The 12,832-nt window shown below is 42.3% G+C and overlaps 1 protein-coding gene across 3 annotated transcripts in view; it reads left to right on the top strand.

The window, feature by feature from the left end:
* The window catches only part of RNPC3 (RNA binding region (RNP1, RRM) containing 3), an 864,050-nt gene that overhangs the window by 308,446 nt on the left and 542,772 nt on the right, over positions 1–12,832 (top strand). For all 3 annotated transcript variants that reach the window (XM_044086040.1, XM_044086039.1, XM_044086041.1), the window contains exon 4: positions 6,719–6,805. In XM_044086040.1, coding sequence (XP_043941975.1) covers positions 6,719–6,805 — 87 coding nt within the window. The remainder of the gene's footprint in view (positions 1–6,718; positions 6,806–12,832) is intronic.

Genomic DNA, 12,832 nt, shown 5'->3' with positions numbered 1-12,832 from the left:
CCTCAACCTCTACAGCATTTCTCAGGGGAGTCCCTAAAAGGGACATCCTCAAAGCTGCAACTTGGAGTTCTGTACACACCTTCACCAAGCATTACCACTTGCCTATCTTTTCTAAATCCAGAGTTGGATTTGCTAGAGCAGTCTTACAAGGCCTGCTAGCCAGCCGTAATACTTCTTGACTGCCTCCACCCTTCCTCAGCTTTGGGAATCAACCCAATTGTGATGACCACAACAGTGAAACATGAAGAACATAGTACAGTTGTGTACACTTACCATAACTGTAGATGTTCGAGTGTATTCACTGTTGCAGTCCTGGTTACCCTCCCTCCAGCCCCCTGACTTATCTATACTTTCTACCTATCCCCTTTTTTGGCCATATCTTATGGCAATGGTATTTACTTTTTACTGGAGGTGTTCCATACCATGTAATGGCTTCCTGTTTTTCGGGCTCCTGACATCTGGGGCAAGAAAAACTGATGTAATGGCGTTGGCTGCATGTTTTATACCACTGATGACCTGACGTCATGGAAGAGGCAACAGTATCCGACACAGAAATCCCAAGACTCTGGTATCTGGGCCAACTGAGGGCTACCTGCAGGCTGATAACCCAAGTGTGATGACTGTAACAGTGAATACACTCGAACATCTGCATTTATGGGAAGTGTACACAACTCTATTTTTAGTGTATTGTTATTTTTATTTGTTGTGTGGAGCTTTTCTCCCCGGTCCTCCACTGAAAAGGGGATATCCTTCAAGGATGCATCTGCAGTCATCACATATGAATTGTCCTGCCTCAGGCAGCCCTTCGGTTGGCCGGATTCCAAAGTCTGGGTCCGGCGTCGGCTGATGTCGCCCTTTCCCCGACATCAGAGCGCCTAGGGTATAAAAGCGTCAGCTGACGCCATCTTCCCCAGTCTTTCTTGCCGTGTGGTGCCCGAAGCAGAAGCGGTTCGCAAGTGTTGGTCGGCCAGCTCCTGTAATTCAGCTACCGAAGACTTCAAAAGCTAAGTACCCCGTTGTGGACTCTTTCTTGCCTCAGCCGATGTCAGATAAAGTTAATAATTGCTTAACTTGTGGGAAACAAATACCTCATAAGGATTTCCACTCTTACTGCCTCCCCTGCCTAGGCCCAGACCACGACGTCTTGGCCTGTTCAGCCTGTGCTTCCTTCAATCGACGCACTCTTAGACGTCGGGCGGAGTTTGCAGAGGAATTTTTTGGGGCTAGTTTCTCATACAATATGCCGTCGGAGACTCCAACTTCACATTTAACAAAGAAACGGAAGGACAAGGACTGACACACGCGGGCCTCTGTTTCGGACAATCCCAGTTGACAAATGCAAAATAAATAAATTGTACTCTGTATGAAGGCATCAGTTCCTTGGATACTTTTAGCAAGATAGCCCTGGATTCTAGAATAAGGTAAGACCTAAGCTTATCAGTTACCATATTTTCCTAGATTATGTAATAACTCATTGCTGCATTTCTTTTTCATCTTGTCTAATCAACAAATTTGAACTGTTCTGTTGACAAGTGGTATACTTTCTCTAAAATATTTTTGGTTAGCCAGTTCTTAACAAGTAAACAAAGTATTTACTTTGTTTAAAGATTTTTTGCATAATGATATCTTCACTTCCAGTACTAAGTTCTTTCCAGGGGCCTCATCCACCCCATTTCTCACCAATTCCTTCAGGATCAGCAGTTGTTTTTTGTGTTAGACTTTTCTGTCATTGTGTTGCTTGTGTTTGGTAATCTTCCAGATGATGTCAGAAACTCCTGCAAGACAACCTGGCTGAAAAGAAATCTTAAATCCGTTGTGTTTGGATACCAGACTTTTTTACTGCATGTATAGAATAGTCTATGTCCTCTTTCTCTTTCCCAATAAGCCCTTTAGCAGTGGTTTGACCTTCTGATGTCGAGACATTCGCACCGCTTGAACAGTGGCTGCTCTTTGTGAGGGGTGGACCCGTGATTGAAGACTCCATTGCTTTCAGGTTAGGAGACTGTCGATTGACTCTATTGCAACAGCCTCTTTAGCATCTGCTTCAGGATTGTATTTTGTATGCATTACGTTTCCCATCCTTAAGCATTTGAGCCAACACACTGTTGTAGCAGGGCTGTACTGATCTATATATGATTCCAGTACAGACTTCAATATGCCTGGCCTGGTTGCAGCATACACACATTACTTTACAGGCCAAGTCCTACTCCTGGATATGTGTGTTGTTAGAGAATTACTTTGCTCAGTGATCATGCTGGGATAACCGATGTTGGCCAATCACTAACATTACTTTCTAGTCAGATTCTTCAGTAGCAAGGGTCAATATTGAAAATGGGTTGGCTGGGACATAGGACTCCGACTCTCTGTCATGGGGCTGACAACTTACGTTCTTTCATTGCTCCCTCCTGCCATGTTCTGCTTCTGTGTCTTGCGCTCATTTTCTACACATGCCACTCTGCCACTCTTCTTTCTTCTGTCCTTCAGTGAATTCTCCTTCTCTTTATCTTGTATTCATCATTGGAACCCTATATGCCTTCATTTGACTCTGTGTTTGTTTTCCAGGTTGCTTTTTTAACTCCATGTGAGTTGAGCTTTTTTGTAGTATATTTGTAATAACATCCTTTCCTTTTGTGTGTGTACTGTGCCGTAACAGAATTCATACAGCTGTGTTGTATAGCTTTGTAACTGTTGCATACTCCAGTGTTTAACACTCTGCATGCTTTTAACCATGCAGAGTGACATCACTTGTTTAGATAGTTCACAGTGCTTAGTCTTTCTTCAAATTATAGAGTATTCACCACAGACTAATGCTTGATACTTTAAATTTGTAGAACATCTGCTGATTTCTTGTGTACACTTGTGTTATGTATATCAAGAGCCTGCAGTTTACTTGACTGTGCCTGTATTACACTTTTTTCACATTCAGATGCTGACAGTTACTTTACTATGCATACACTGTGTATGTAAAATTCATATGGCTTACTTGTCTGTGCATATATCATATTTTCACAATATGTATACAAGTTGTTACTTGTGATGCATGCCTATTGTTTTGTCGTCCTGGCATTGGCTGAAATGGGTCCATTTTGATCAGTATTCCATCCCAGTTAAACTTAATAAGTAAGTTAATATTTAATTCTGTTGCATTTTTTTTAAATAACCATTGATCTGTATGTGTTGTAATTGCTCGCACTTGCCTGTAGTATTTACTTTTTACATTGAAGCTTCTTTTTCAGCCTTTGTTGTAAATGGGCCTGGTCTTCACCTGATATTCTGGTCATCATAACATAAATAAATAACTACTTGGAGCTGTATTCATTCATATTTTGAGTCTGACATTTTGACTCTTGAAGCTGGGTGGATGGTGGTTTAATGAAATGTATATCATTGCTGTTGTGACCTTCTGTGACCGGCATTGTTAGACATTTGTTTGGCTCCTAAATGCTTTGCTAATACTGAACAAGGCTGAGTGCAGGAATAGACTGCAGGGAATTGTACTGCTACAAATATAAAACAAAATAAATCATAAGTGTTAACCTCTTTCTTGTTTATTTTGCAATGTTTTGAAAATGTTTTGTTGTCCTGTGTTTTGAAAATGTACTTTACCGTTGTCCATGTTCTGCGATTTCAGACATTGAATCTTTCCAGTTTGGCCAGCTTGATGATACAGTGTTGCTTCTTTGAGGAGTTGATTGGATACTTGGTAATGTGCTCACAATGAGAAGTTGATACTTTGCCTGCCATGAACAAATCAGATGAGTCAGACTTTTCTAACACCACATTCACCATAAGTGGGCAACATGCAGAATGAAGGATTTTTTGCAACCCGCCCAAACACACATACTTCTTTTTGTTATACATACTAGCTTCTTGGTTGCACAGTTTTGGGGAAAAGATGAATGTTCTTCAAAGACAAAAAGCATATAAAAAAGTGCAGTTGCATTCTGAGTGTAGACACGTTCTAGAACTTATGCTTTTGGGGAGTTGAGATCAGATTCCTTTCAGTTAGATACCCTGTATAAAATGGTAGATCTTTATGTAGCTTTGGGTAACCAGGAGCTTGACAAATCACTCTGCAAGCATATCTGGTCCATCAGGAGACTTCATATGGCTTGGGGAGCAGAAATAATTGGTGGTACTCATGTTGGTGTGTTTCCCTGTCTTTTTAGGTGTTGGTGCCTTCCTATTTGTGGCCTGATCACCTGAGCTTCACTTCTGTGGGGTAATAGCTTGTGCTGTTGAGGTTCACACTCAGTTTATTGATAGAACTCAGCTAGGTGTAGCTCATTTTCAGTAGATGTTCAAGGAGTATGGCTCCTATTAAATGAGTGTAAGGAACAGAGTGATTTTGTGATCTAAGTATTTAGTGGTACTATGTTTGTTTTAGTGTTTTAGCATAGATACAGCATTCTTACTATTTCCATTTCTAGTGGTTTGAGCCATTAGAATGTTTCTGTTTGGGGATGGCCTGACCATGTAGTTTCAGTGCTCACTGCTCATTGGGCAGTCTGCAGTGGTGGTGCCCATAAGATATGTGCATTATTGCGCAGGCCCAGCCAGCATGCTTACTTCACTGGCAGTCCAACAGATATTTTTAAACCACTCTCCAGTTTGGATAAACCTGGCAAAAGTCATATGGTCATGGTTGTAAATGAAAATGGGCTTGTGAATGGCCAGTTCAGTTAACTGGGTTAACAGATGAATTTAAAAAATTATTGCAGTCTTTTGAAAATGTATTGACACTTTTTAAAACTGGTACAGTTGCCATGAAAATCAGGTTTTACCATCAGAAGGTCGAACCTGACCTCATCGATCCACTTCCGTGAAACTGACAATGTTGAATTCCCACATTGTCGAAATATGACTCACCATAAACCTCTGAATAGGCTTTAACATGGGTCGAGATGGGGACGAGATTCGTACTTCGACAATGTCACATTCAATATCACCATTCGACCACCATACTTTGACTAAAGTGGGTTCAACTGAACCCACTTCAACCTGATTGTCATCCATGAAAATCAGTGAACTGCTATTGAGGCTTTATGTGTATCTTGTTACATTTGGACTTTGAACAAGCCACAAAATTAGACTAGTGTTTTTGGATTGCCATTTGAAAGTAGAACATAGAGTGGCTAATATGCGAACCTGATGGATAAATTAAAATGTATAGTTTTCCCACTGCTTCCTGTGCAGTCCCATTGATGGTGCTGACATTCAGAATTACATGCATTTTAAAACATTTTCAAACAAGAAAATCATCTGTCCAAAATGTCCAAAACTCATTTGACCATTTGTAGGGAACTGTACATTTATGCTTCAATTCTTGACTTGGTTTTCATGCACTATACTTTATCCTTGCTCAGCTGTACTTTAATGAGCTGTACTTCATCAGAACTGCATTGTTTCAGATTTTGAGTTCTATTTGTAAAAATTATGTGCGCTAACCCAAGGCTGATGTACATTTGGACCGTATCCCACAGCCCTCTACTATTCATAAAGATACCAGTGCACTAAGGAGCAAGAATATAGGCAGCTGCATACCCTGAGACGTCCAGGTTCACATCTGACCTGTAAATTGTACTGTGTAGAATAGGTCATAATTCACAAACATGAACTTTGGAATACCCTGCAGAGTATGGTCTGATTTTATGAGGTTGCAACTTTGGATGATTGAAATAAAACTCTTAGTCCTGCACCTGATGGTCCAGTAATGGTGATATATTGCACAGTAAAACATAACTGAACAACTAGATGACCATGACTGTTGCAACAGGGAGGAATGAGTTCTAGAAATAGATTCAACATCTCCCGTTGGGCAGTACAGGACACTGTAGCACACTTCTTAAGCCACACTTTTCTCTCACTCATAACACATTGAGGGAGCTCTTGTCAGTGGTAACGGTTCAGTCAGCAGATCATGTCCATTAGCATTCTAGATAGCCAGCACCATCATGGACGTTGAGCTTCTTTTCATTAAGAATCATTATTGCCCACATTTGTGGAGGACTGCGCAACACAGCCTTCTGAATATTTTGGCTGCAGTAAGTAGTGTACATCAGCTACAGAAGCTGCATTCAGTTCCAATATCTGTACTGTGTTCCTGTCCGCAACATATCATTGATATACTTGGTAGAATCAGACACGTACATGCATAAGAGAGCTACTGCAGTATCAGCAATTAATCTTCCTGATGTTGGACTAGAAAACACGTCCTTTTGTATCAAAGTTTAGCTATGCTACCTGCTGTGCCACTGACACTTGTCTCTCGCATAGTGTGCATCAGTTCAGAGCTGTAGTTATCTTGTCACCAAGTGTAGCAGCACGTCAGTTGTCTGGTAACTTTGGACATGATGTTAAATTGAAGGGCAACAAGAGCACATGTCACTGCACAGTTTTTTTAAAGCATGTATCATGGCTTATGTGGCATAAGTCTGGCCCTTCCCTTGTTTATAATCTTTTAAATACTCTTCCCTTGTTTATAATCTTTTAAATACACAAGAGTTTGGCTTTATCAATACACCTGTTAACCACATAATAACAAAGAAAATTATATCAGACCATATGACTTTTGCCAAGTTTATCCATACTTTCATGAATCATCAAGTAAACACCTTTACATATAAACACTTATCTTGTATTCAGTACTTAACTTTTATGTGTATTATAATTAATTACTTGCTACTTAAGGCTTAATAGTTTTCATTTTTGCATCTAGCCTGGCAGCTAAAGAAAAAGAAGGTGAAAAAGAAGCAAAAGAAACATGTGTTCCGTTGATAGAAAATGGAATTGCTCCAAGTCACAGGTTAGTTGCCATACAGTCTAGATGACTAGTTTTTTTCTAGTTTAACTAAAGTACTTGTTTTATGCGTTATTATGAATCAGTGGTTAAATTTTCTGTATCACAACTCCAGTATTTTGGATTCATTTCTGATGTCTGGCCATTGTCTTTGTTGAACCTGTGGAGTTTTCCTTCATTTTTGCTGAATTGTTTTTTTTTTTTTGAGTACTCTAGTTTCCTCCATCTCTTAGAGACGCACCAGTTTTTATTCATGTGTGCGCAAGGGTGCATAATGTACATACACAATATATATGTGCGTATGTGTGTGCACATGTATGTATATATACATGTATTTATATATGTGTGTGTCTGTGTATAGATACACATATATGTCCTCCACATTTAACTAATTTACGTGACTTTACTTACTAGTGTAAATCCCTTGGAGACTAAATAATTTTTCTTATCACCACCATCCCTTGTTTCTTTCATCACCCACACATGCAATTATCCAAGCCAACATCCACCACTAACATCACATCTATAACAGTTAACAACCTTCTACTAACTCTCCTATTCATGTTTTGTAAATTTGTATATGTGGTTATTTTGAATAATTCCATACCACCCTACTGGGTTTATATGGACTATATATATATATATATATATATATATATATATATATATATATATATATATATATAGTTACCCTTTAAAATCTTGAATTGCTGAAAGCTCGAAATTCATAAGCTCGAGCCCAGAATCTCGAGGTTTCAGCAACTCGAAATTCTAAAGCTGACGTAAAAGACATGCAAACGTGTTTACAATGTTTTTGCAGGGGAGCAAGCCCCCCCTGCACCCCCCCCACACCCCTCCTACTTATATATACCAACTCCGAGATTGCACTACAACGGGGATGAGGGAAATCTCCCGTCTGTATACAGAAGCACACAATGGGAGAATTTCTGTTCCTCTGCTATAGTGCGGTCACGGAGCTGATGTATTTCAGCAGGGAAGACTGCAGGGGGACTCGGCCCCCTGCATACATGTCAGTAAACTTTCTTTTTTTTTTTTTTTTTTTTTTTGTTGTCTCTCCTTCACAAGTTCGAGTTACTGAGACTCTGGGCTCAAGCTTATGAATTTCCAGCTTTCAGCAATTCCAGCTTGTGAAGGGGAACTATATATATGTCCTTCAAGAATGCAACTGCAGTCCTGACATATGGGTTGTCCTGCCTCAGGCAGCCCTTCGGTCAGCCGGATTCCAAAGTCTGGGTCCGGCGTCGGCTGATGTCGCCTCTTCCCCGACGTCAGAGCGGCTGGGGTATAAAAGCATCAGCCAACGCCATCTTCTTCAGTCTTTCTTGCCACACGGTGCCCGAAGCAGAAGCAGTTCGCAAGTGCCGGTCGGTCAGCTCCTGTGTTTTCAGATACCGAAGTCATCAAAAAGCTAAGTACCCCGTTGGGGAACCTTTTCTTGCCTCAGCCGATGTCAGACAAAACTGAAAAAGTTAATAATTGTTTGTCTTGTGGTAAACAAATACCTCATAAGGACTTCCTTTCTTACTGCCTTCCCTGCCTCGGCCCAGACCACGACGTCTCGGCCTGTGCTGCCTGTGCTTGCTTCAACAAGCGCACATTTAGGCGCCGGGCAGAATTTGCTGAAGACTTTTTTGGGGAAAATTACTCCTATATCATGCCGTCGGAACTTCCGACAGCACACGCTTTCAAAAGCGGAAGGACCGGGACCGACCTTCGCGGCCCGCGACTTCCACCGACACCACGCCTAAGCCTACCGCGAGTGCATCGGTCTCTTCGGAGGTGGTAATTTAACCACTCCAGGCCGACGACACCGCTTTACCGCACACTTCAGTCCCGGAGGCTTCCCCGGTGCCGGTTGTTGTTTTTCCTCCTGAAACCGAAGCCCAAGATTTGCCTGACACCATACCGGTGGACAAAGTTACTTCAGCATGTGGGGCAGCTAGGCCTCCTGTGTCTATGTCCATCAAGGCCTACACACGTGCTAAGGCTGCCAGCCAGGCTAAGTCTCACCCTCAAATCTTTTTCACAGACTCCCACCTCGGATAAACAGATTATGACTTTAGCTGCAGATCTAATTTCTTTAATCAGGGGCTCTCAGGCTCATCCAGACAGAGGTTCTCAGCCGCCTTCAGACAAAAGGCCTAGGGTTGAGCAGACAGATACCCTTTCTTCAGATGAAGCCTCTGGTGAGTCAGGCCTTTCAGATTCCCAGGAAGAACCCTTCCCGGCCTACGAGGATTCTGATGCAGATGAATCCATTCCCTCTGCCTCTCCTCCTGAGGATATTTCTTTCGGGGAAATTCTACACTGCATGAGAGAGCATTTTCAGTGGCAGGGCCAGGATTTCTCGGACTCCAGGAAAAGGCTTCGGACCTTCCTTAAGTTACCCCAGCACAGGCCTTTAGCTATTCCCCCAGTGTTAGATGTATTGGATGATGTGTACTCAGACTCCAGTAATTCTCCTGATTCTCTCCCTCCTGCTCCTGTCAAGCCTGACGGATATTACAGGGTTCCTGAAACTCATAAGCATCTCTTTAAGGCCCAGTCTGTTGATCTAGAAACTATTTCTCAGGGGCCCAAAGGAATGGCCACTTCCACGACCAAGAAACCTTTGCCCGCAGACAGGGAAGCTAGGTCCCTGGAGAGGTGGGGTAAGAACGTTTATACCTCTACCACCCTTGCCATGAGGACTCTTAACTGTCTTTTTCATATATTTCAGTATCAGGATTTTCTGAGGGATGATTTGCAGAAAAAGTTAGCCTCTCCTGAGCCTTTAGATAGAAAGGCTTTGCAGGATTTGGTACATAATACTCAGCAGGTTAGCAATCATTTTCTTCAGCGTGGTTATGATGCATTGGAAGCTTCATGTAGGGCAGCTATGACAGGGGCCGTCATACGTAGACATGCTTGGTTGAAAGAACAGTCCTTGCCAGATCATGTTAAAGTAAAGCTTCTAGATGCACCTCTGGAAAAAGACAAGCTATTTGGTGCTAATGCACAGGGTGTGTTGAAATCAATTGAGGAAAAGGCTAAATCAGTACAAACAGTCAAAGATTTCCTCCAGGTTCAGCCACCAAGGTTCAGCAGGAAATGGCCTTCGAAGAATTGGTCCTTTCCAGACACTGACAAGTTTCAAAGGGGAAAAAGCAGGCGTGCTCGAGGTAGAGGGCAATACCGAGGCTCCTACAGGGCCGCCAATGGCAACCAACTAATCAGAGAAGTGGCACAGGGACTCCCACTGCTCCACAGGGACAATCACAATGACTTGTCTTTGACACGCCGACCAAGGCTCAAAGAGAAGCTCCTTTAGGGAAAGTTATCCTTATTTTCAAAAATTGGCACGTTTTACAAAGGACGGATGGATTTTGAACATAATAGACAAAGGTTACAGGTTCCACTTCCATACCTTACCAACAAGACAAGGCATGCCAAACCTGCCACACAATCAAAGGGCAAGGCACTCATACAAGTTTCAAAGCTGCTACAAATCAAAGCAATAGAAAAGGTTCCTCCTCAGGAACAAGGCCAGGGATTCTACTCAAGACTGTTCCTTGTTCCAAGAAAAGAAAAGCAATGGAGACCTATACTGGACTTGTCCGCTCTAAACACTTTTCTCATTGTGCCAAAATTCAAAATGCTGACGTTACAGCAACTTCTTCCCATGCTGGGCAAGGGGTCGGGCTGGTTACTGTGGACCTCAAGGAGGCATACCTGCATGTCCCAATCAGACACAGCTGCAGAAGATACCTCAGATTTCTTGCAGGGTCAGAGCATTATCAATTCTCAGCATTGCCTTTTGGCTTATCTACTGCGCCCAGAGTATTCACGAAATGCCTGGCATCAGTAATTGCACATTGCAGACTTCAGGGGATACAAATATACCCTTATCTGGACGACTGCCTTATACAAACGGACAGCCAGCAAGCCTTGATAAGAAACTTGGACTATGTCATTAAACACATTACAGGCTTTGGGATACATAGTCAACATTCAAAAATCAAGACTACTGCCATCCCAACAAATAATTTTTCTAGGAGCCAAACTGGACACAAATTCACAAATGGCTTTCCTCACAGAAGAAAAACAAGAACAATTACCAGATAACTTCAAAAGCCTAGCAAAGCACACCCAGATGACTGCAAGGAAAATCCTGCAGGCCCTGGGTTTCATGGCATCTTGCATTCTTCTGATTCCACTAGCAAGACTACACATGAGAAAACTACAATGGTACCTAAAAAGCCTATGGTCTCAACACAGCCACAACTTAGAAGCAATTATTCCACTCATTCCATGTCTACAAAAGGAATTTTTGTGATGGGCACAAGCAAGCCAGCTAAACAAAGGCATGCCCTTCAACAAACCTCAAGCAAGCCAAACCATTACAACAGATGCCTCAGATCATGGATGGGGGGGGGGGGGCGCACATGGAAGGCAGATGCATTCAAGGGCAATGGGCTCCCCGGGAATTGCATCTGCACATCAATCAAAAAGAGATGCTGGCAGTGATTCATGCAATCGAGGCCTTCGGAAAATTTCTTCAACAAGGTCATCTGCTAATAAAGACAGACAACACCGCTGTTATGTGGTACATAAACAAACAGGGCAGCACCCATTCTTACCCCCTTTGCAGACTAACAATGATTCTTTGGGAAAAGTCCCTGAAACTGAACATACAGTTGCAATCCCAGTTTGTTCCAGGCAAGGACAATATTCTGGCGGACAGTCTAAGCAGAAACATTATGGACCCCCACGAATGGATGTTGCATCCAGACATTTTTTCACAAATAACTCATGCATGGGGAAGGCCGGACATAGACCTCTTTGCCTCACACCACAATCATCATCTGAAAAAGTTCTGCTCAAGGACACACCATCCTCAAGCCTGGAGAATAGATGCTCTCTCCTTCAGCTGGAATTCTCTAACAATCTATGCATTCCCGCCTCTACCATTAATGACCAAGGTGTTACTGAAGATCAAAGCAGAACAACCGAAAGGCATTTTGATAGCTCCAGACTGGCCAAGACAGCACTGGTACCCATTACAAAGGAGCATAACTCACACCAAACCGTGGCCCCTGCCTCTATGGCCTCTGCTTATAACTCAGCACAATTACAGGACTGTTCATCCAAACCTGCAAACATTGCAACTGACAACTTGGAGGGTTACATGACTTCTACCCATATTTCTCTCACCAAAAAAGTTCAAGAGATCCTACTGGAAGCACGCAGGCCTACCACCAGAAAAACTTATTTAGCCAAATGGAAGAGGTTCAACATCTGGAATGCCAACAAGGTTCAGGATGCATCAGTAATGAACATCCCACAGATTCTAGAATACTTGGCAGAAATGTTTCACAATGGCCTTTCATATTCTTCCATAAAAATACACGCTTCAGCAATTTCAGCAAAATACAACTGTGATCCACCTGTGTTTTCACATCCTTTGCTAAGACAGTTTCTAAGGGGGATAAAGAATATCAAACCTCCAAGAAAACCACCAGTGCCTGCATGGGACCTCAATTTCTTGGAAAAATTAACTCTTCCTCCTTTTGAGCCAGCAGCATCTTCAGAATTGCAATTTCTCTCCTGGAAAACAGTTTTCCTGTTGGCAATTACTTCAGCAAGAAGAGTCTTGGAGATACAGGCCCTTATGGCAGTACCTCCATTTCTCATTTTTCATCAGGGCAGAGTCTCTTTAAGAACCAATCCTTCATTCATGCCAAAAGTGATAACCAGGGTTTCTCTAAATCAAGCAATTCACCTGCCTACTTTCTTTCCCAATCCTCAAAATAAAGGAGAAAAGCTTCTGCACACTTTGGACATACACAGACAATTGCGCTATTACTTGGATAGAACAAAGGCCAACAGAAAGTCTGACCAACTATTTGTAGCTCACGCTCCTGGAGTACAAGGGAAGGCAATTTCCAAACAAATAATTTCAAAATGGATTGGAAACTGCATCAGATTCTGCTACTCTTTCCATGGAAAAGGTGTGCCAGCCAATATCTGGCC

This window comes from Protopterus annectens, chromosome 10.part0, assembly GCF_019279795.1.
Source record: "Protopterus annectens isolate FY-2018-M chromosome 10.part0, PAN1.0, whole genome shotgun sequence".
NCBI classification, from domain to species: domain Eukaryota; kingdom Metazoa; phylum Chordata; order Ceratodontiformes; family Protopteridae; genus Protopterus; species Protopterus annectens.
The sequence above is the reverse complement of the archived record's forward strand: the minus strand, read 5'-3'. Positions and strand labels throughout refer to the sequence as shown.